Source organism: Lytechinus pictus, chromosome 18, assembly GCF_037042905.1.
Source record: "Lytechinus pictus isolate F3 Inbred chromosome 18, Lp3.0, whole genome shotgun sequence".
NCBI classification, from domain to species: domain Eukaryota; kingdom Metazoa; phylum Echinodermata; class Echinoidea; order Temnopleuroida; family Toxopneustidae; genus Lytechinus; species Lytechinus pictus.
In genome coordinates this window covers 4974275-5000492 of record NC_087262.1, presented here as the reverse complement: position 1 = coordinate 5000492, position 26218 = coordinate 4974275, and the positions used below count along the sequence as shown (strand labels likewise).

At 34.4% G+C, this 26218-nt stretch overlaps 1 protein-coding gene across 2 annotated transcripts; it reads left to right on the top strand.

Annotated features, from left to right (window-relative positions):
• Positions 1–470: 470 nt before the first annotated feature.
• Positions 471–25393, top strand: LOC129281157 (leucine-rich melanocyte differentiation-associated protein-like). Of its 2 annotated transcripts, none has more exons than XM_064112740.1 (7): positions 471–1101; positions 4276–4376; positions 4906–5032; positions 9323–9462; positions 11516–11639; positions 12894–12981; positions 18159–25393. In XM_064112740.1, the coding sequence occupies exons 1-7, from the start codon at positions 1012–1014 to the stop codon at positions 18236–18238; spliced, it is 750 nt and encodes a 249-aa protein (XP_063968810.1). In that variant the 5' UTR covers positions 471–1011; the 3' UTR covers positions 18239–25393. The 2 variants fall into 2 exon arrangements, with proteins under 2 accessions (XP_063968810.1, XP_063968811.1); XM_064112741.1 differs by having other exon boundaries at positions 925–1101; positions 4906–5037; positions 9328–9462; positions 18159–21549.
• Positions 25394–26218: the final 825 nt, after the last annotated feature.

Sequence of the window (26218 nt, the reverse complement as noted above, 5' to 3'; positions counted from 1 at the left end):
GAGAAAAAATCCAACAAGCGTTCATCAAAATAGGATGCAAAACAAAATGCCCATAAAATAGTTTTAATATGCACATGTCCTGGGGCCTGTTGCAGAAAGAGTTGCAATCAATCGCAACTCCAAAAATCATGCGCAACTCGATTTTCAACCAATCAACAGCGCGCATTTTTGACTTGCGATTGATTTTTTGACTTGCGTTTAAACGCAACTCTTTCTGCAACGGGCCCCTGGGGCCTGTTGCATAAAACTTTTTACCTGAGAAAACTCTGGTAAAAACTGAAAACTAAGGTTAGTTTGATTTCTGCCATTGACTTTAACACAGGGCAAAAACTCCGGTAAAAACAACCTGAGTTTTCTCAGGTAAAAAGTTTTATGCAACGGGGCCCTGGTCGGTATAAGTGCAAATGAGGTGACTGATTGCATCATCCACTAACTAAACGAAACTTGTGAAATATTCTAATTTTCTTTTCACTGTCATGTGAAAGGAGTTTTATTCCTCCTTGGATATGTAGAAATACCATTGTTTCATCCTCTTGTGGTTCAGTCAAGTTGGTCATTATTGTAAAATTTGTAAAAATTGAAATAATCAAACAATAAAAAAACAAAAGAAATGGTGAGTGAGGGACATCATCGACTATCTCATTTATTTTACATGTCACTGAGTGGTGCAAATAACTATTTTGTGAAAAATAAGCGAAACTTCAAAATGTCATAACTTCCTTATTTTACATTCGATTTGGATGAAATTTTCAGCATTATGCATGTTGGATTTTTCTCTATTGATTCGAATCAACATTTTTCTGCGGTGGACTTGACCTTCAAGAATGCATTCCATTTGAGTGGACGAATATCGATCTCCGAATTGTCTGTGTTCCGTCGTATCATCTCTGTCGACGAGCGCCATCTGGAGCTCGGCGCAAGTAATTCCAATTGACGACGAGACTGTTAAATTGTGTTGGACTCTTGTTGACAAGATTTGTTTATTAAATTATTGTCAAATCACGGATCAAAATGTCCGATTCCAATCCTTCTGAAGCAAATGGGAGTCATAGTGAAGAGGATTCTCACGAAAGATTAGGACCTATATTGGAAGGCACCCAGGTGAGTAAAGATCATTTAGACTTTGTTCTAGCCGGATTGTAATGTTGTTAAAATAAGACAGAACTCAGCTCAGTCCCATTCACTAATATTCATGCCATTATGATTAACAAAAAAAAAGAAGAGAGAAAAATGTCAATGCCATGGGGCTAGAAAGTAGAAGAAAAAGAGTACAATATCAATGTAAACGGTAAAAGAGGAGAAAGAAAGAAGGAAAGAAAAGGAAGAAAGAGAGAAAGAAAGAAGAAAATAAAGAAACAAAGAAAGAAAAAAAGGAAAGAAAGAAGCAAGGAAAAAATAAAGAATGAAAGGAAGGAAGGAATAAAAATGAACGAAAGACATACAAAAAGAAAATAATGAATAAACAAAGATAAATAAAAGTTAAATAAAAAAAAGAAAATTACAAAAAAGATAAGGCAGAATTCAAATAAAGACGAAAAGTAGAAAAGAAAAGGGAGAAAACAGCAGAAAAGTTTTTTTTTTTGGCATACAGCATAGATCTAAACATAAGAAACATACAACTTGATGAAAATGTTGACACTTTTGGCTTCCCATAATTTTAGCAGAGTTAGACCATGGTCTAAGTTAAACCTGACTTCAGAATGCGGGCCTATATATCTGCAAATAAAGACTGCTAAATGGCTCGGTTGCAATCATGGTCGTTGCGGCACTACGACCCAACGCACCATGCGTGCGCCCACGATCCCCATTCTTGTCATGGCCATTGAGGTAGGCTGACAATATCTTGTTGGGACTATGGGTGATTTCAAGTTCAGTGTTGACCTTTTGGTGTTGATGGTGTTGGGTAAATTTTTACACGATTATAACACTAAACATAAAATGAAGATGGTCCCGAAAAGTCACTCACTAGTTGTTGAGATATCAATAATGTTATCTGGATCAGTTTTACAAACTGAATAAGTTTTGGAGCTAGGGGAAGCAATCCAAATTCCAACACCAAGGCCAACACCGGACATGAAATCACCCTATGTGGTTTTCCTGCAAGTTTCCAAGCTTTCCAGGTGTTTTCTGCATGTTTGTACGCACTCTGAACTTCCACAAATCATTCTTTCTTCCCATGTCATGTGGGAGGTCCTTCCAGTCGTGGTGCGGAAGAGACTCTTTCGAGGAGTCAGAAAGGGCATCTAGGATTCCAACGAGGAATAGATCTCAGCAGCCTTCCATGGGAAGAAGGAATGCTTGTCAGAAGTTCAGAGTGCATACAAACACCTGGAAAGCTTGGAAACCTGCAGGAATACCACATAGTCCCTTGATATAGTCAGCCTACCTCCATGGCCATGAGGACAAGTATCGGGATCGTGGGCGCACGCATGGTGCGTCGGGTTGTGAACTTGATAGTGCCGCAACGACCATGCGTGCAACGCACCATTTAGCAGCTTTTATTTGCAGATATGTAGAATGTAACAAATGATGCCAGGGGAAGGCCAGTTTGGAGGTGTGGCCATGGTAAGATTACTCTGCGGGATCTTGAGGGTTGTCATTGCAATGGAGTTGCCAGTGACTTATAGATGTCTTGATTGAGGGGTTAGACTAAGTTTGGCTACATGTACAAGTAATTTGGAAGATAACACTGGATTTTCTATGGGAGTATCCATTGGAAATCTGCGAGCAAAGATGGCATCACCTCTGCTACCTTTCCCACAGCCACAGGAAGTATACCTTGTTCTGAATCACTGTAGGCCTTTGAAATGACCTCAAACTCATTACTGATGTTTGAAAGCTGTGAAAGGTTCAAATGATTTGGCCAGTGTTCCTGTAAGCAGAGAATATCCAGGGCCCATTTTACAAATAGTTGCGATTGATCTGATCAATCACAACTATGGAAAGCCAGCAAAGTCAACATATAAAATGCATGTTTGTTCAAAAAAAATTCTAGATATGAATGTATATCCATAACGTGGAGCATTGTGGCCCAGTGGATTAGTCTTCGGACTTTGAAACAGAGGGTCGTGGGTTCGAATCCCAGCCATGGCGTAATTTCCTTCGGCAAGAAACTGATCCACAATGTGCTGCACTCAACCCAGGTGAGGTAAATGGGTACCGGTAGGAAGTAATTCCTTAAAAAGCTGTGTGCGCTATGAACGCCTAGCTTAGCCGGGTAATATAGGAGCGCCTTGAGCACCTAACAAGGTGGATATGTGCGCAATATAAATACCCTATATTATTATTATTATAAATTGATTGAGTTCTTGACAATTTGGTGTGTTCTCCATTGTTTACAAAGGACATTTTGCAAATTTTGTGTAGAAAAAATTATGACACAATGATGGATTTCCATAGAGTTACAATTGATTGGATCAATCGTAACTCTTGGTAAGACGGCACTGGTGCGTAAGAATATAGAAAATATATTGTCTGTTGCCGCGTATGCCCCTTGTGTCTGATGTCCTTACTATAAGAGATGAGAATGTGGAGGGATGGGAGAAAGTATTTGTTTCCATTTATTCATATAAACATTTTGTTTCTTCCATTTCACAAATGAAAACGTGCATTCATGCAAAAATCAAATTTGTCAGAAAGAGTATAGGCCTACTGTAAAATATATAGAATTTATGTTGTACAGAAGAAATTTATGTTGTACAGAAGTCCCTAAAAGCATAAGCTTGTGGAGGGATATACCTATCGACACATTACAAAAGAGGAATTACACTAGTGATATTTATAGCCTCAAACTTGTCTTTTTAGTGAGGGAGAATACAAAAGTCTTCCCTTTACCCTCAACATTTTAATTCAGTTTTTTTTTACCTCTGACATTTTGACTTCTCACATTTTTACCTCTTATAATTTTCTCCCCTGATGCTCCAGCATTTTTTGCCTCTGACATTTGTACCTTGAATTAGTAGGGTTCCTGATCTTAAAAGAAAATAATTTTTCTGCTTTGACATGTATGTAATGCTTAATACATCAGGGCCCTGTTGCCAAAAAATAACTATTATGGTATCTTTGCCATCCAATGGTAACTACCATGATAATGCTGATCAATAGCCAATCAAAATCAAGCCATTCCATGCAAGATACCATTGGATGGCAAAGCTACCATAATGGTAACTTTTTAATCTGCAACGGGCCCCAGAAATGTGTCTTTATTACTTTTTATTAGCATGTAACATAGTTTTATTTGTGAATGATGTAAATTTCTTTTGTTCCTTGGAACAGCTTTCCTACATCGAGCATGCATGTGTGAAGATTCCAGAAGAGCTTGGTAAATGGTATGGTTCTAAGGTGAAAAGGGTTGATCTCAGCTTCAACCAAATCAAGTAAGCTACCAATTATTTGTGGGATAAAAAAATATTGAGTGCTATTTTTCAGTAAAAAAAAAACTTCTTATGTTTCATTCCCCCTCTCCCATATTTGCTGGCTATATTCAAATCTTGAGGGCTCTTTTGAAGAGGAGATCTAGAAATGGGTTTGAGGTTAGAACACTGTGTAAGGGTAAAATTGAAATTAATGAATTGAAAAATGTGATTTTTTTTTGTTTTGGAGACATATTTTTCAGGATAAGATCAAATGCAATAATTATTTTATGGAATTTCAAGTCAACAGTACAACTGGGTGAATTTCCAGTTTTCATCAAATAAATGTAAATATAGGTAAAAGTTATTTTAAAAAATTGAAAGCAAGAATCTGTTGATGGAGAAGTATCATGTGACTTGCGAGATTGCTGAGTTGGGGGTAGCATTGCAAGGCAGGCCTTTAACGTGCGGGGAATCCCTAATACGATGAAAGAAAAACAATAGTATCTCATAGATTTTCTTTGAATTCGGTACTATGATTGTCCCTCGGCAGAACTCTTAAGGGTCTGGAGAGCTTCCATCAGCTTGAGGAGTTAGTGATGGACAACAACGCTCTTGATGATTCCCTTCACATCCCCCTCATGCCTCATCTGCATACGCTGCACATGAACAAAAACACAATATCCTTTTAATACACAAGAACAATCTGTTCGATTATTAGTTGTGGTAATGAAGATAATCCAATCAAGTTATAATCCAAGTGTTTGTATTATGAGTAAAAGCACGAGTAGGATCTACATGTAGTCTGTAGGCACAGACCTTTGCTTTTCGCAATTCGTGTAGTGTATAATGCAGAGTCTGGAGTAGTGAGACTACATCTTGTAGATCCACTGTGAACTGTGGCTGCTTCTTCTAAATTTGACACAGACAGGGTTTGGTTCTAGTCTGCACTCGAGACATGGTATAATTTGTTCAAGTGTAAAATTTGAGTGTGCGCTTGGAGACAAAGTATGATCCTTGGTGGAAGTAGGAAGAAATACATGTATGTGTATTCAGATACTGGAAGAAATCTGAGAACTTGGTAAAATAAAGTACATGTACATGTACATGTAAGCATAACATTCTTGCCCCTGTTTTCAACAATGATAATTTATGGTCCCACATGTGCTAATTCAGCAAGAAATTTATCCACACTTTGTTGCATTCGACCCAGGTGAGGTGAATGGGTACCCGGCAGGATTAATTCCTTGAATGCACGAGCAGCTCGAGCTTAAGCCGGGTAATAATAATACCAATGCGCCTCGGAATAGATTGTTTCTAGATACCTGTAGATGGCGCTATACAAATGCCTATTATTATTATTAATTTGTGTTGGCGGTCTTCGGTGTGCTCTGCTTTTCAGCTTTAACGATTCGCCAAGTTCGGCTTTGTACATTAACATTCTAGGAACAATTCACCTTGATTTCTAAGAACTTTCTAATAAAATCATCGTTGTAACAATTGTTTTTGTGACAAATTTCTGTGAAAACTTGAGCTTAGGTTTTAATATTGAGGTGGGAACATGGTAGAAACGTGTACAGTATAGAGTAAAAATGGGAGTGATACGTGTATGTTCAATCATTGTTTCTATCCTTCGGTCCAGCTCTTATGTTCACTAACTTACTAGATATTTAGAATATTACACTAATTTCGAAATCGATTCTATTGATTTCAGCTTTTGATGTTGGATTCTTACCTTTATAAGAATACTGTGCATATTACTCGTGACTCTGAGTGGGCTTATGATACTTTGTTTGCTTTGGTAGACTTTTGAACATGATTATTGCTCAATGTTTGGTACTGCTTGAAGGCAATACATGTATATTAATGATCTTTAATGATAATGTAGTAAACATGACCTTTGGCAACGTAAAAAAGTAATAATTTTGTGTGTAAGAGTTGTTGGTGATCATCTTTCTTAGAAAAGTCAGATAGTCGCTGTTTGATAAGGGAGGGCATTGCAGGGCTAGTCTGCAGGCACAGACCTGTTTTTTTTGCAAATTTACATAGTGCAAAATGCAGAGTCTGAAATAGTGAGACTAGGTTTACTATGTACTGTAGCTGGCTCTTCTGGCTCCTATTTGACACACAGGGAGTTTGGAGTCTAGTCTTCACTCTAAATATGGTTTTGGTTTAAGTGTCAAATTTGAGTCTGCTTGCAGACTCTTGTAGGGCAAGGTGGGCGAGAAGTAAGTTTAATTTTGTTCTCAATGGAAATACATATGCATCTATTATGTATACATGTACCCGGTAGAATTTGTGAGCCAGCTATCTTGTTTCTTATGTCACATTTCCCTGTTTTTTTTTTATAGGCCAAGGTACATGTATATGTAGATGCTCATCCCCTACTGACATTTGTCATGATAGAAATTGAGAAACACATACATGTACAGGTATTTACATGCTATATATATGTAGCTCTTAAGCCACTTCCTTACAATTTTTCTCCATTTTTCAAGCACTTGTGTATACATGTATAAGTTTTTTATGTCATACATTATAATACACGAACATGTCAAAACCAAAACCTTTTTGAGTATGAAAATAAATTTTCTTTAAAGGGGAATGAAACCTTTGGAATAAGTAGGTTTGTGTCGGAACAGAAAAATCAAAGAAACAGATCAGCAAAAGTTTGAGAAAAATCGGACAAACAATGAGAAAGTTATGAGCATTTGAATATTGCAATCACTAATATTATGGGGATCCTCCCATTAGCAATGCAACAAGGATGAGTGATGTCACATGTGAACAACTTTCCCTTTGATGGACTATAAAATACCCCCTAAACGTCTCTTTTTGCTTTTTCTTATGGTGATACTAACTCTTTATCCATGATGTATTCTTTAAAAATCTGTATTACATGCCCTCCTATAGAAAGAACACATGATCTCTGATAGATGTGATAAAAGAGGCAATTTAAGTGAAACGTATACTAAAGTAATGGGGAGAGTTGTTCGCAGATGACATCACACATCTTTGTCGCATTGCCAATGTGAGGATCTCCATAGCATTAGTGATCGCAATATTCAAATGCTCATAACCTTCTCATTATTTGTTCGATTTTTCTCAAACTTTCGTTGATCTCTTTCTTTGATTTTTCTGTTTTCACACAAGCTACATGTATTTTGTTCTAAAGGTTTCATTCTCCTTTAAGATGAGATTTTTGCCCTTTAACATGCTTCTCTTGAACCTCTTGTCTTCAGCAACTCTCACACTTTCTGTCCAAATCTGTTTTGAAATTTGATGGAAGGGAGTATTTTCTGACATACACTCAAAATGCATTTTTTCTTTCTTTTTACTGTAAATTGTGTGCTATTCATCTGGGCCAAAAGGCATAAACATGCAACTAGTATTATGGGGAAACAACGTCAAAGACGACATGCTATTGCATTGTTTTATTTTTGTGTTGTTTTTTTCATCTTTTTTGTTGGTGGACGCACCAAGCCAATACAGTGTACATGTATTTACTTATTTATGAATTATGTGCTTTCCTTTTGGCCAAAAAGGTACAAAGCCTTGTAGGCCTTAAACTAAATAATATAGAAAAAAAGGTACAGAACACCTTGCTATTGTATTGTCTGTCATGAAATCTGTTTTGCTGGTGGATGCATGAACAGTCATAGAACTATGGGGGGGGGGGGGTTGACAAGCGACCTGCAGCACCCCCGCTTCCCAGGGCCATGGGGGGATTACAATAAAAGATATGAGAATATGAGAGTTCTTGCTATTGTATTGTCATGGATACTGACATTCATTATTGCTCCTTGACAGGAAATGTCACTCTTGTCACCCATTTCCTTGTGCCCATGTATTTTGTAGGGCAGTATAAGTGAACCTCAGAACACCGAAAGTAAAAAAATATATATATTGACTTTTTTTTCCTACATCATTCTGTAAGTGGGAACCGGAAACTGGTAAATTATGGTATAATTAACCATGTGATATCCTAATTCATTTTATCACCAGACACCATCACAAGCATGAACTTGATTTATTGTTCTCTGTATTCATTTGTACAATGTATCCTTTTGGGATACATGTTGGCTATTTTCAGGACTTTGATACTGAAAAAAATGAAAATCCATATTTTATTGTTCAAAATAGACATGAAATGAAATACTCTGAAAACTTGTTGATCAAAATTTAATCATGGTCTGTGCCTGCATACTGTCAAGGTAAATATATACTGTATATTCAGAAAAAGTTGTACAAAATTTGAAAAAGTTTAAAATCTGAGTTTAAGGCTGATGGCCTTGTGCGAATTAAATTCATGTTTGGCATGGCATTGAATTCCACATTAATATATGCTTTGTGTAAAATGCAATTCTGTGCAAATATAATAACAATTCATGTGGAAAGTAAACTTAAATTTAATGTTCACATTCTAAGTGCTTTGTGAGGAATGCAATGTTTACAAACTGATATGATAACTGTATTCATGTGCAAAATGAACTTAGCATTTTGTTTAGTTTTATTTCCACATTATAGTAATTATGGTCTTTCTTTGTACTTTGTAGCATTTTTTGCATCCAAAGGTTGAATTACACATGCTTGTACAATGATTCACTAAGAAATTTGATTGAACTGTAGGTACACACAAAAAGGTAGAATGAAATCATATCAGTACTTGATATAAGGTTTTATCGGTTTAACTCCTTTCAACCTTGCAAAGATAATCAGAAAAAAACTAACAATTAGGAAAATGTGAGTTCCTGAAGTGACAAATAATTCATCAGGAAATATGTGGATTATTAATAATTGAACACATGGCAACAGAGAACAACAGTAAACAAAACATTCTTTGCAGCCAAATGTTGAATTACAATTAATCATGATTAATTGATTGCTCATTATTCATATTTTGTGTGAAATGCACAAAGTGATTATCTTTTACCATAGATTTTGTATATATAGACCTTAACTTGGCGTACATATCAGATATTAACAGTCTAATAGACAAGCTCCAGATGTCTGTTCCATCTCTCACATTCCTTAGTCTCCTTGGTAACGAAGCTTGCCCTAACGAGCTGTCAAGCTCGGAGAAAGATGAAGAAGACTACCAAAGATACAGGTAAGTAATTCTTTCTTATAATTGCCCCCCCCCCCTCCCAAAGACGAGATAATGAGTTGTAAAATAAGACAGTGATTATTAGGAAAGAACAAGAAAATTCTGGTTCTGTCAAATTGACTTTTGTCTGGAAAAGAAGACAATTTTCTTGGTTTTCTTCAAGCTGACTTCATTAAGACGAAGAAATAAGTAAAAGATCTTGGATCTTTTTAAGTTGATTCATTAGGACAAGGAGACACACAAGATCTTGGTTCTTTTTATAAATTTATTTCATCAGGACAAGACGACAAAGCAACAATACATTCTTTTTATAAAGTTGACTACTTAAGGACAAAAAGACAGGATCTTGTATTTCTCCAATATGACTTCTTTTGAATTATGAAGATCTTTTAGAAAAACGAAGACAAAAAATACCAAATCTTGGAACTCTTCTAGAAGTTGTAGTGGACATTGATAGGACAAGAAGACAAGATGAAAATACAACATATGAATGATGAGACAAGAGGTGACATCCTAGAACATATTTTTCTAGTCCTAACAAAGTTGAGTGGATGAGATCAGGGGCCCGTCTTACAAAGAGTTGCGATTGATCAGATCAATCGCAACTATGGAAAGCCAGCTAAGTCAACATAAAATGCATGTTAAAAAAAATTCTAGATATGATGTATATTCATAATTCATCGATTTCTTGACAATTTGGTGTGTTCTCCTTTGTTTACAAAGGACATTTTGCAAATTTCCTGCAGATAAAATTATGACACTGATAGATCTTCATAGAGATACGATTGATTGGATCAATCATAACTCTTTGTAAGACAGGGCCCTAGAATCTTTGCTTTATGTGTTCTTATCTTTATCAAGTCGGCAAAAGATCTTGTCTTTTCATCTTTTTATTTAGACGAAGTGGACTTATTGCCATCTAGAATCTTGTCTTTTAAAAAATCTTGTTGTTTTCATCCTGACTAATTATCCTGTAGTATATGGCACTTTCAATATGTTTCTCTCTCTCTGGGGAATTCTTTGTGGGCATTATGTATTAAATTGCATTTTTTTTTTCAGTTGTAGAGGCCTGCTTTTAAAACTTGGCCCCAACGACTTTTGGCTCAGATTAGAACAGCACATGAGCTATTCTCTGGAACTTTTCTTAGCATGTGATAGTTTTGTTAGTTCTATATAATTTTTAAGCTCTGTGTGGTGCACATCCTAAAGAGAGGTTTAACAAAAGCATTATTTTACATCAATTTTGTTTATAGTGCTTTAAGTTTGGGACAACCGGGTGTGACAAAGATATCAAACAGAAGAAGTTTAAATATCAACTTTCTGAGGTGGATGATGCATTGAAATTTGCAAAATGAGAACACTATAGGGAAAACATATTAATAGGTTCATTCAGATTATTTTCATGAAATTAAAACTGCTTTTTGTAAACGGGTAAATCAAAGAAATATTAAGTTTCTAAAGGATTCTTAAGGAAATATTTATAATTTTATTGATAGTTTACTCACAACCAACTCAAAATAATTTCTTGGAAATAAGGACAATAGACGGGCATTTCATGGATGTAAATATGTGAATTTTCAGCAACTTTGGGCTGTTTTCGTTTACAGTGCTTTAATTTTATGCCCTGAGATGGATTATGCATTGAAATTCGCAAAATGAGAACACTATAGGAAAATCATACTAATTGGTTCATTGACTTAATTCAGATTGTTTTCATAAAATTGAAACTGCTTTTTGTAAACAGTTAAAATCAAAGAAATATTGAGTTTAGGAGGATAGATATTTCCAGAGTCTGAAGGGTATATTTCTGAATTTATTGATAATTTACTCAAAATAAAAAATCAACTCAAAATAATTTCTTGGAATTATGGACAATAGATGGGCAATTCATGGATGTAAATGTGTGAATTTTCAGCAACTTTGGGCTATTCATGTTGTTTAGATATAAGCATACTAGTCAGTTTTTACTATTGTTACCTTGATAAAATGTTTTTTTTTTCGCTAAATTGACTCTGCACTTTTTATGAGGTTAAAATGTTTTTGGTTTTTTTTGCAGATATTTTGTGATCTACAGTATTCCCACACTCAAGTTTCTTGACCACAGACCAGTATCAATGAAAGAAAGAAATGAAGCAAAGAGAATAGGTTCACTCATGAAGGTAGCCAGACCAGCTGATGTGGTAAGTGATTTTCTGTACCATCATAGTCTGATCTTTCAGACTTCAATTTGACTCATTAAGAGCCAAGTCCTTTCAGTTTCTGTTTCCTTCTTCATCGTCATCATCATCATAATCCTCATCATTCATCGAGGATACCTTATTTGTGGATACTTCTCTCTATTTTCTGCCATTTCATCAATACATCATCATCATCTTAAAGAAATATAAAACCTTTGGAACAAGATACATGTAGCTTGTGTGAAAGCAGAAAAATCAAAGAAACAGATCAACGAAAGTTTGAGAAACATTGAATGAATAATAAAGAAAGTTATGAGCATTCGAAGTTTAGATCGTTATTGTAATGTAAATGCATTCGAAGTTTAGATCGTTATTGTAATGTAAATCCTCCTATTGGCAATGCAACAAAGATGTGTGATATCACATGTGAACAACTACATGTATCCCATTGCTTTTGTATATATTTCACTTAAAATGCCTCTTTTATCACATCTTTCAGTAGATCATGAATTATTTCTATAGTAGGGCTTGCAATGCAGATTTTCAAATAATATATTATGGAAAAAGAGTTTGTATCGCCATAAGAAAGAGCAAAAAGATACATTTTGGGGGTATTTTATATTCTATCAAAGGGAAAGTTGTTCACATGTGACATCACACATATCTGTCACATTGCCAATAGGAGGATCTCCATGTAGCATTAGTGATTGCAATATTCAAATGCTCATATCTTTTTCATTATTTGTCTGATTTTTTATCATCAATAATTGTATATCATATTTTTATTTGATACCGGACGATGCTGAGGATGCCTTTTATACTAATACACTACTCATTACTCTCTTCTTCCTCCCCCTCTTCCTCTTTCTCCTCTTCCTTACCCCCTCCCCCTTCTGCTCCCTCTCCTCATCAATCTCTTACCAGTACTTGTATATCATGTTATTTCTATTTGATACAGGATGAAACTGAGGATGCCTTATCTGTTAACATGACTCATTATTCTCTTCTTCCTCCCCCTCCTCTTCCTTACCCCCCTCCTCCTCATCAATCTCTAACCAATAATTGTATATCATGTTATTTTTATTTGATTCAGGATGATGCTGAGGATGCCTTATCTGCCAACACGACTCATTATTCTCTTCTTCCTCCCCCTCTTCCTCTTTCTCCTCTTCCTTACCCCCCCCCCCCTCCTCCTCCTCCACCTCCTCATCAATCTCTCACTAATATTGTGTATCATGTTATTTCTATTTGATTTAGGATGATGCTGAGGATGCTTTATCTGCTAACACGACTCACTATTCTCCTCTTCCGTCACAAACAAGAAATGTAGATGGAGATCACCAAGGTAACCGCTCAATTCACTTTCCTTCCATTTACCAAGGTATTTTATTAGCACTGCCTCTCTCCACCCAGGGGAGTGTTTCACAAAGCTGTTCATGAAGGTATGAACGAAATTACTGTACAAGTGGCAAGAATATGAAGTGCAAAAATATATATATTTACCAAGGCATTTTATATGCACTGCCTCTCTTTACCCCCTGGAAATGTTTCAATTCAATTCAAAGTCTTCTTTATTCGCATAAAAATGCACATATACAAATATTAAAAAATATGTTTTCCATTTTACAAAACAAACATATTCATGATTCTGTTTATAAAGTAATGAGCAAATTTAGAAGTGGCAAGAATATGAAGTGCAAAAAAATATATTTACCAAGGCATTTTATATGCACTGCCTCTCTTTACCCCCTGGAAATGTTTCAATTCAATTCAAAGTCTTCTTTATTCGCATAAAAATGCACATATACAAATATTAAAAAATATGTTTTCCATTTTACAAAACAAACATATTCATGATTCTGTTTATAAAGTAATGAGCAAATTTAGAAGTGGCAAGAATATGAAGTGCAAAAAAATATATTTACCAAGGCATTTTATATGCACTGCCTCTCTTTACCCCCTGGAAATGTTTCAATTCAATTCAAAGTCTCCTTTATTCGCATAAAAATGCACATATACAAATATTAAAAAATATGTTTTCCATTTTACAAAACAAACATATTCATGATTCTGTTTATAAAGTAATGAGCAAATTTAGAAGTGGCAAGAATATGAAGTGCAAAAAAATATATTTACCAAGGCATTTTATATGCACTGCCTCTCTTTACCCCCTGGAAATGTTTCAATTCAATTCAAAGTCTCCTTTATTCGCATAAAAATGCACATATACAAATATTAAAAAATATGTTTTCCATTTTACAAAACAAACATATTCATGATTCTGTTTATAAAGTAATGAGCAAATTTAGAAGTGGCAAGAATATGAAGTGCAAAAAAATATATTTACCAAGGCATTTTATATGCACTGCCTCTCTTTACCCCCTGGAAATGTTTCAATTCAATTCAAAGTCTTCTTTATTCGCATAAAAATGCACATATACAAATATTAAAAAATATGTTTTCCATTTTACAAAACAAACATATTCATGATTCTGTTTATAAAGTAATGAGCAAATTTAGAAGTGGCAAGAATATGAAGTGCAAAAAAATATATTTACTAAGGCATTTTATATGCACTGCCTCTCTTTACCCCCTGGAAATGTTTCAATTCAATTCAAAGTCTCCTTTATTCGCATAAAAATGCACATATACAAATATTAAAAAATATGTTTTCCATTTTACAAAACAAACATATTCATGATTCTGTTTATAAAGTAATGAGCAAATTTAGAAGTGGCAAGAATATGAAGTGCAAAAAAATATATTTACCAAGGCATTTTATATGCACTGCCTCTCTTTACCCCCTGGAAATGTTTCAATTCAATTCAAAGTCTCCTTTATTCGCATAAAAATGCACATATACAAATATTAAAAAATATGTTTTCCATTTTACAAAACAAACATATTCATGATTCTGTTTATAAAGTAATGAGCAAATTTAGAAGTGGCAAGAATATGAAGTGCAAAAAAATATATTTACCAAGGCATTTTATATGCACTGCCTCTCTTTACCCCCTGGAAATGTTTCAATTCAATTCAAAGTCTCCTTTATTCGCATAAAAATGCACATATACAAATATTAAAAAATATGTTTTCCATTTTACAAAACAAACATATTCATGATTCTGTTTATAAAGTAATGAGCAAATTTAGAAGTGGCAAGAATATGAAGTGCGAAAAAATATATTTACCAAGGCATTTTATATGCACTGCCTCTCTTTACCCCCTGGAAATGTTTCAATTCAATTCAAAGTCTTCTTTATTCGCATAAAAATGCACATATACAAATATTAAAAAATATGTTTTCCATTTTACAAAACAAACATATTCATGATTCTGTTTATAAAGTAATGAGCAAATTTAGAAGTGGCAAGAATATGAAGTGCAAAAAAATATATTTACCAAGGCATTTTATATGCACTGCCTCTCTTTACCCCCTGGAAATGTTTCAATTCAATTCAAAGTCTCCTTTATTCGCATAAAAATGCACATATACAAATATTAAAAAATATGTTTTCCATTTTACAAAACAAACATATTCATGATTCTGTTTATAAAGTAATGAGCAAATTTAGAAGTGGCAAGAATATGAAGTGCGAAAAAATATATTTACCAAGGCATTTTATATGCACTGCCTCTCTTTACCCCCTGGAAATGTTTCAATTCAATTCAAAGTCTCCTTTATTCGCATAAAAATGCACATATACAAATATTAAAAAATATTTTTTCCATTTTACAAAACAAACATATTCATGATTCTGTTTATAAAGTAATGAGCAAATTTAGAAGTGGCAAGAATATGAAGTGCAAAAAAATATATTTACCCAGGCATTTTATATGCACTGCCTCTCTTTACCCCCTGGAAATGTTTCAATTCAATTCAAAGTCTTCTTTATTCGCATAAAAATGCACATATACAAATATTAAAAAATATGTTTTCCATTTTACAAAACAAACATATTCATGATTCTGTTTATAAAGTAATGAGCAAATTTAGAAGTGGCAAGAATATGAAGTGCAAAAAAATATATTTACCAAGGCATTTTATATGCACTGCCTCTCTTTACCCCCTGGAAATGTTTCAATTCAATTCAAAGTCTCCTTTATTCGCATAAAAATGCACATATACAAATATTAAAAAATATGTTTTCCATTTTACAAAACAAACATATTCATGATTCTGTTTATAAAGTAATGAGCAAATTTAGAAGTGGCAAGAATATGAAGTGCGAAAAAATATATTTACCAAGGCATTTTATATGCACTGCCTCTCTTTACCCCCTGGAAATGTTTCAATTCAATTCAAAGTCTTCTTTATTCGCATAAAAATGCACATATACAAATATTAAAAAATATTTTTTCCATTTTACAAAACAAACATATTCATGATTCTGTTTATAAAGTAATGAGCAAATTTAGAAGTGGCAAGAATATGAAGTGCAAAAAAATATATTTACCAAGGCATTTTATATGCACTGCCTCTCTTTACCCCCTGGAAATGTTTCAATTCAATTCAAAGTCTCCTTTATTCGCATAAAAATGCACATATACAAATATAAAAAAATATGTTTTCCATTTTACAAAACAAACATATTCATGATTCTGTTTATAAAGTAATGAGCAAATTAACAAGTGGCAAGAATATAAAGTGCAAAAGTATTTACCAATGCATTCTATATGCACTGCCTCTCTCCGCCCAGGGGAGTGTTTCATTAAGATGTTTCTAAAGATGTAAACAACTTTATTAACGACTGGCATATGAAATGAAAAATTGAATATACAGTGGTGCTCAAAAGTTAGTGAACCTCACCAGAAAATGTTCATACATGTATTTGAAGTGTTCAAGTTTCTATCATATATTGAATATTTATACCGCAGTCACATTTGCTCTACGGTGGCCGTACGGCAAGTCAAAAAGAGCGGTTTTAACATTTTTTGTGATAGCTACATATAGGTGGTTTGAATTAAAATGAATAAAACGGCTGATTTCGACTCGCCGTATGGCCGCCGTAGAGCAAATGTGACTGAGGTATGAATTGTGAAGTCAGTTGATAATATAATCGATCAAGTAAGTATATTTCTCTGAGCTCGCCAAACATTGTAGTGTTGTCTATATTCAACACACGGCATGAAGGAGTGCATTTTGTGGTGGGGTTCACTAACTTTTTAGCACAACTGTATACACAGTATATATATATACCAAAGGATTATGGCTAGTTCATTCAGGCTTTGATCTAGAACAACCATGTAATATGCCTTTCCAATTCATGGCATTTCAATCGTCCCTTGCCTCTGTCAAACTTTCTTGTCCCCTTGCCATCCATAGGTTTATAAAATGTCACTTAGATTTGTCTGCCTTTGACAGAACAATCCTTTAGACACTTTGACAACAAATCATTAGATGACAGATAAGAATGAAATAAGATAATGGATTGGTAAATGATGTTATGGTTGTTGACCCTTGATCCGTCATAGTCTCAATAGTGATTCAACCCTGCAGTGGTCTTTTGTATTTAAACCTAAAAATATTGTCTTCCTCTTTTAAATTGTTATACTGCAATTTAATTGTGATAATGATGATGCTAATATGATAATAATAATAATGTATGTTATGAGGGGCTCAATTCTGTAGAGGTTGGCTCAAGGTATGCTGTATGTCATGAAGTTTAAAAAGAAATTGTTTTGACATTTGCACAAAATGGAATTTAGAAAAAAAGAGTACTGTCGAGACTATGGCCCGTATTCTGAAGTCAGGTTTTATTTAAACTCTGGTCTAAAGTTGTGGTTTAACTATGGTGAGCCAATTTGGAGCATAAATCCCTAACAGTACACATTCAATTCATTAACTCATATATGACACCCAAATTTTTCATAATTGTCTGGGAATGATAACTGAAATATTTTTCTTCATTATGAAAGCAAAAGGAAACAAAATAGTAACCTTAAGAAATATACAATATAAACATAATTTTTGATTTTTTGGCTCCCATAATTTTAGCACAGAGTTAGACAGTAGTCTAAGTTAAACCCGACTTCAGAATATGGGCCTATATGTCTATGTCTATTTCATAGCAGAAATTGGGTTATATGTTTGGAGCCAGATTATAATCTGTTTACAATTCTTTGGGTATTCAAGACATTGATGTTATGCATTCATAATTTTTTTCCAATTTTTTTTATTACCTTTTTCATATTTTTGTTGTGGAAAATGAATGAAAGGAAATTCTTTTTAACAGATTACGATTTATCTTCTGATACTAACATTGTGGGTAGGAACAGGCATATATGTGTTCAGTAGTTCATGTACCATTTTTCTCTTCCGTCGTTGTATACAGTTAAGGTAATGCTTTGAGAATTGGAGAAATCGTTAAATCATGTCATATTGAAAAAAATCATGTCATATTTAATAAAAAAATCTTCAGGTACATATGAGTGCTGTAAAACTGTTAACTATAAAAAAAAATGCTTTGAGAATCAATGAAGTCTATAAATCATGTCATTTTTTCCTATTTTTTTCGGTAGGCACATACGGGCGCTGCAAATATGTCTATTATGGCCGCCACTCAGAAGGAAACAGATTTATCCGGAACAATGACCTATGACCTGGTGACCTTTGCACCTGGTGACACCCTTTGACCAAAACACATCTATAGGGATCGAAAGACCATGAGGTTTTTAAACATCTTAATGAACGTCTGATATATTCTATTCTCCCAACTACAAATAGCCTACCAATGGTTAACTGCTGACATGCCTCAGTGGCTGATTGGCATCAGAAAATACACACAAGCCGCATAGAGGTAATATGTTCTCTGTTTAAATTAGAATGCATTATTCTTATAAAGTAGAGGTGCACATTATTGCCAATCATATCAAATATTGAGATATTTCTTCTATAGCTATATTTAGACATTTCAAGTACTGTTACATTGAAACCAGTTTGAGGATTGGTTTTGGCATCACTTATTTTCATACTTCTGAGTGTTGAAATATATTTCAGACATGCCTGTATAAGCTGCATCAAAATTGCCTGTACCTTTATAATCTGTATCAAAGTGAACTACAACTTCCTTATTAACTGAATTACAGTTGTCTCAGTTTGTTTAGACCTTTGGTGAGGCATTTATCCTCATAACCAAGTCCCTCGGATAGGACCTTAAGCCACTGGTGCTCTAGTTGCTTACTAGTTACTATTAAACAAGCATTTAATATGCTTTTCTTAGCAGTTGGGCAAAATAGCCACCACTAACCAATGGACTACAATAGCTTATGAATCATAGTCTTAGATTTAATGTCTGTTACAAATAATGTTGGTATTTTTCGGAACAATTAAAAAAAAGCAAATTAAAAATGTCTTCCTATCTTTCTCAATAGTTTGTATATTGATTGATTGGTGCCAGTTTCATTTTAAAATTTTCACTTTAAAAATTATAAGGCAAGACTAAAAATGCAAACCAACATAGTGAAGTTAAATGTTAAGTTTGTTAACCACCATAATTTTAGCTCCAATGGCACTTTCTGTGTGTGGAACTTACTTCATACGTTTTTCTTACCACAGTTATACAATCGTATGGACAAAATTTGATTGAATCATTGCTTTTATTCTGTGCTCATTTTCATTTTGCATGGTCATGTACATCTTCATTGAATACCTTATTGGACATCTGCTGGATAATTTGCATATGATATTAAGGTCTATTGATTTTGTTATTGCATTCATGTATATACATGGCATGTGTCGTAATATTTATTATAATGATAACCATCTGTATAGAGTATCTATTTTTGTGCAAATATATGTATTTTAGTGCATCTATATGTATATCACGGATAAATTGAAAAAAAATGTATATTGATTGAATTTATATTTCTCTCTGAAAATGTGTCACAATTATGTTTCTATTAATCACTAGAAATTGTCATGATTTCAATTGTATAATCATTCTGTCTAAATGTAGTTTAAACTTGTGAGCCCAAATTCACAAAGGAGGTTTCTAATTTCTCGTAACCATAATAACAAACCTTCCCTTGGTTTCCTGCATAGAACCATTTCAAAGTTTTCTCGAGTGTGTGCATGGGTGCTTAAAGGTATTGTTTAACTTTGTGAGCAGCCGATTTAAAAAATTCTTAAACCGAGATGAAACATGTGTACAAGAGCATGTATTAGAACTAATAAACCCTGAAAACAACCATTATTGAGAATGATAAGCTAAAACTACAAGGCAAACCCCGATTTTGTAAATAGGCGTCTAATAGACGCCTAAATAGTACACATAAGTATATGGGATGAAATTAAGGTGGTGTTTCCGGTCACTTTATATTTCAATTTTTGAAGCACTAAATAATTATTTTTGAACGCAATTTTTTCTGGGCTTCATTTTTGTAACATATCACAGACACAGGTGACAAGTGTGACCTTCTAGCTCAGATTTTTTAAAAGTCAAATCAATGTTAAACAATCACTTTAATACTTAATGATTATTTTGATTTGCTTTTTGATATTTCAACGGGAAGACTGGTAGTGGGAGAGATTGTGCCTTGGTTATTTGATTACTTTGTCAGCTGGAATAATATTGAGTTCATAATATAGTCTGGGATTACTAACTTAAAATATATTCACAATTTTTGAGCAAATTTGCTCAAGAAATGGCTGAAAAATATCTGTTTGATGGCATCGTCCATTTGAGCACACACGCACACATAAACGAAATAGGAATTCTGTTTGCCTGCATAAAAACAGATGCTCCTTGTCTTTTAACACTGACTTGGAGGCGTGGAGGCATCTGAGCATTATTAAGGCCGTTAAATTGCATTTCTCTCAAACTAAAACACTGAAATTGCCAGAATTCGTGGAAGGAATGTCACACAATTTCAGACACATTAAAAAAAAATTTGTTGTTCATTTTTATTGTCTCGCCTGCATAGCAGAGCGAGACTATAGGCGCCGCTTTTCCGACGGCGGCGGCGTCAACATCAAATCTTAACCTAAGGTTAAGTTTTTGAAATGACATCATAACTTAGAAAGTATATGGACCTAGTTCATGAAACTTGGACATAAGGTTAATCAAGTATTACTAAACATCCTGCCTGAGTTTCAGGTCACATGACCAAGGTCAAAGGTCATTTAGGGTCAATGAACTTAGACCATGTTGGGAAAATTATTTTCAAAATCTTAACCGAAGGTTAAGTTTTTGAAATGACATCATAACTTAAAAAGTATATGGACCTAGTTCATGAAACTTGGGCATAAGGTTAATCAAGTATTAGTGAACATCCTGCTCGAGTTTCAGGTCACGTGACCAAGGTCAAAGGTCATTTAGGGTCAATGAACTTTGGTTAAGTTGGGGGCATTTGTTGAATTACTATCATAACTTTGAAAATTTATGGATCTAGTCCATGAAACTTGGACATAAGGTTAATCAAGTATTAGTGAACATCCTGCCTGAGTTTCAGGTCACATGACCAAGGTCAAAGGTCATTTAGGGTCAATGAACTTTGGCCAAGTTGGGGGTATTTGTTGAATTACCATCCTAACTCTGAAAGTTTATGGATCTAGTTCATAAAACTTGGGATATAAGAGTAATCAAGCTTCACTGAACATCCCCTGTGAGTTTCAGGTCACAAAACCAAGTCAAAGGTCAGTTAAGGTCAATAAACTTAGGCCATGTTGGGGTAATTGTTGAAGTGCCATCATAACTTTGAAAGTTTATGGATAGAGAATGAATGAAATGTGGACATGGGTGTAGTTGACAAGTCTTAAGTCACCGTTCAAATGTCATCTATGGTCAATGAACGTGGTATTATATCATTATATGAATGGTGTTTTTGTGAATGATTATTTTATAGTAGTTTTCAAAGTTAGCACTGCTGCTATGTTAAATTGCGTAATGCAGGCGAGACTGCCAGAGGCGTTCCACTTGTTAATGCAGAGTGACATTATAATAACTTCAACAGGAATTATTCACAATTCCCAATACTATCCTATCATTTTAAAGCCAATATTCTTTAGCCAATTTGAACACCACCAGCTCAAGTCCAAAACATCTGATATTGTGCCTAGATCCGTACCCAGAATGCAACATTTTCATCATGTAGTCTGGTAATATATATCCACTTGATTAATACTTAATTTTCTGCTACTCTTTATAACATTTATAATGCCATAGCTCAGTCAGTAGGGCAGGGGTATCAGAATTTGGTGACCCGGGTTCGATTCCCACTTGGTGTGCTAGTTGCCCTTTGGTAAGGCATTTATCCTCATTACCAGGTCCCTTGGAGAGGACCTTAAACCGTTGTCCTCTGGTTCCTTGCTTACAAACATTCATGCTAATAGCAATCAGGTAAAAAATCAACACCATTCATTCATTTATGTATTCAACAGTAATTTTTTTTACCAAACAAAATGTTTTTCCTATTGGTATACATGTATGAAAGTGTATATATAACAAGACTACCATAATGCATGTTGGCCTTTGACCGGATATTTACCATGTGTTTCATTTCCTTGGAGTTCAGTTTCCCTGTAAAACATGATTTAACCTTTCTTTGTGAATTTGGGCGTTTGTCTGGACTACTATAACTACTACTTCTACCAATTCTATTTGTATTACTTCAGCTAATTCTTTCTCAACTACTATTGATAATATACCACTGCCATTATTGATTATACTGTTATGGGTAAACTGATATTTATTTATGATTCAAATTGAAACTCATATTCTTAGTCTTGGCTATTTCATGTTAATTTCTATGATGTTCAGGGATATAGTTGAGGCCTGTAGTTCTGATTCAGGAGCCCAAATGCAACTATCGGCAAACATTAAGTCTCAAGGCCGGCCTCAAGTCCATCCCTGGAATAAATGTATGTAAATATTTTATATGTCAGACTTTACATGACTTACTTGAATTATCAAAAGAGTAGGAGACATTGGCAATGTAAGTTACTCCTACAAAACATAGAGTTGCAAATGGATGCACAATAACTATCAAAGTTGATAGAGCCAAGAAGTTGTTATGACCGAGTTCCAAAGGGCAACAGATTTATTCAAGCAGCAGTTCATTTCTAAAGAAGCACAAATGAAAGTACTGCAGTGAGTACCTTGTAGATGTCGGCCTTTCAAAGGGGCTAGTCTCATGGGAAAATCCAAGGAGTTATTTCTGCAAATATTCATTTGTAATTTTGTATTAATCTATCTTTTATATCAATTAACTGGAATTAGAACACATGACAAAACATTAATACCTAAGAAATATTGCTCCAAGAAATTTGGTCAGATTGTATCAAATAATCTTTAATTAATGAAAAAAATAAGAACTTGACCTTTACTGAAACCAGATTTTGACACTTTTCTGATAGTTTCGGGCGAATGAACATTTAAAATGCGGTAGTTAGAATATTGTTCTTCATTATTGTATATGTCAGATGAGTGCCAGCACATACCCAGTCTAGTAATTTGGAGTCATATTTCAGGACATATTGCATAGTTTATTTTCACATGCCTCCAAATTATGTACTACACATATAACCAGACCAAGATGCAGTGAAAAAGCAATTATCATCACAATATCGTCACCATAACTAAGTTTTATGCCAGATACCCCAATGTTTTGTGAAATACTTTTGTAAATGTAAAATTTCCATGCCACTATATATTAAGCTCAATTGTTTGATGGACTTCAATGTGCCATTTTGCTCCACATTGAGAACATTAATCAATGTTTACAGTATATATTCCATGGAAGTGTGGAACGCAATGGCCCTCTTTCTGAAGTCGGGTTTAAAGCAGGCCATGGTTTAACTCAGTAGAAATTATGTGAAGCAAAAACTCAAAATATTATTAGCTCTGTATTTTTTTGCATTCTTTCCACTCTTTCATCACGATGCTAAAATTGCGAGGAAAACTCATTCACTTATATTCGCAGACAGTTATGAATGATTTGAGTGACAGATAAGCTAATAAATTGAACCTGTACTCGTTAGAGAGTTGTGTCACAATTGGCTGTCCATACTTAAACCAAAACATTAGACCTGGGCCCCGTCTTACAAAGAGTTGCAATTGATCCGATCAATCGCAACTATGGAAAGCCAGCAAAGTCAACATATAAAATGCATGTTTGTTCCAAAAAATATTCTAGATATGAATGTATATCCATAAAGTAATTAAATTCTTGACAATTTGGTGTGCTCTCCTTTGTTTACAAATTGCATTTTGCAAATTTCCTGTAGAAAAAATTATGATTGATTGGATCAATCATAACTCTTTGTAAGATGGGGCCCTGGGCTCCATCTTACAAAGAGTTACGATTGATACAATCAATCGTAACTCTGGAAATCACACAAAATTGTCAAGAAATCAATGACTTTATAGATAAATATTCATATCTAGAAATTGTTTTGAACAAACATACATTTCATATATTGACTTTGCTGGCTTTCCATATTTACAATTGATCAGATCATTCGCAAGTCTTTGTAAAACAGGGCCCAGAGTTTGAATTAAACCCTAGTTCAGAATATGGGCCAATGACATGACAAGGGAGTGTAATAAGAGACAAAATCAATATTTTGCAACTGAATATAAATATTTGTTTGAAGGGAGCCCCATGTCTGCGCACTTAACCATTTAAGTTAACATTTAACATGAAATTTCTTTTTATTTTACAAAATCTTTCAGTTGATAAATGTTTCTTTTTATTCTTATGAGTAAGTGTGCCAAAAGTCTCTTAAAAATTTGAAAGATATGAATGATTTTCTTGGAAAAAACCTGGACCAGTCATTTTCAGATAGAACAAAACAATGGTGACCCTTGACTGCGAACCCATTCACTTAATACACGCGATTCGGGGATTTTGATGAGAAATGCTGCATTTTGAGGCCATCACATGAGATGCCCGACATTCTTTATTTTTCCGCCATTTTCTGTTGGATTTATTAATGAATATCTTTCTATGTATCGCATGTGTAAAGTTTGTGATCGTTGCGTATCTTCTTTTACTAGAATCGCGCAGATATGCGTGTGCGAAGAAAAGGGGGACCTTACCATACATGTATAGCTTGATTGTAAAATATTGATTGAATCTTTTTGGCCTGAATTCACAAAGGTGGTTTTGAAAACCCATGGTTGAGTCCATGGTTTATGCAGATTTCATGTATAAATTACGCTTAATTTAGCGCGTATCGGGCGCGTGTATAAAAATTCCAATGCTGATGCGCGCTTTTGTCACAGTGCTCCAAATCGACGCCTGTTACCATGGTTAGATACACTATTTTATTCATGAGTCCACTGTTTGAAGAGTGGACTCATTATTCAAAACAGTGGACTCATTAATAAAATAGCGTGGATAACCACTGCACCAGGCGTCAATTTGGCGCACTGTTGCAAAAGGGCGCATCGGCATTGGACATTTTCAACATACGCGGTAAATTAAGCGTAATTTATACAGGAAATCTGCATAAACCATGGACTCAACCGTGGGTTTTCATAACCACCTTTGTGAATTCGGGCCAAAGTGTTACATTGCCCTAATGAGATACATTGTCTCTTAATTGAAATTGATAAAAAATTATTGTATATTTATTTATTTATCTTGATTCTCGCCAAATGAATTGAGTTTAGATATCGAGCATGTTCATTTCATGTACTCTTTGTGTGGAAATTGCTGCATCCTGCTTGACTCGATACTTTTCATATTTTGAGCAATTGATATCATTATTTGTTTGAATCAAATAAATTACACATGCATACACTTCCAATAATGAGCTCCTGGTGTATATTTGTGTCCCTCATTAAAGTTCAGTAACTTTTTTTTAATTTAATTTTAGGAAGTGTAATTGTAAGAACTCTGTTTTAAGGCCTGGTCCCACTGGCTGACAAACACGAAACATATTCATAATGGATACAGTGGACAAGCAAAATTTCGGGGTGGCTCCATCCGTTTTCATCCGCTCCAGACAATGGACAAAATGGGCGAACATGTAAATCACAGTGGACGGATGCTCGATGGATATAGAGCGTATGAAACGTGTATGCAAAGTACAAAACGGATACAAAGTTTTCCAATGGATGGCAAGATTCTTTTCCGTTTTACATCCTCTGTATCCGTAAGTGCAGTGGGACCAAGCCTTTATACATACATGTATTATATTCCAGGTGGGGGGAAAGGGGGGAGAGAGCGATGACGGGAGAAAGAAGGGGAAGGAGAAAGGATGTAGAGGAGGGACATTGGCTGCTGGGACCAGGTGGTCCATATACAATACCAATGGAAATTTACCTGAATATTAACAAAATATGATATAATTGAACAGTGGTGGTGACATTACACATCCTTGACAAACCCCTCATTTTTTAAAAAATCTGTCATTTCATTGTTAAACATGATTTTGACAAGTTAAGGTGTTGGTGTTTCTACATTTTTATTCAACCATAAGTCAGTAAAGGCAGCCCCTCCTTTATCATAACTATTGCGTTCATGAACCACAAAGTTATCTACACAAAATAAAACACAAGACGACAATATAAGTTTTAAATTAACACCTTTTAATGATAAAAAATATGAATATGTACAGTGAAAATCTACAATAC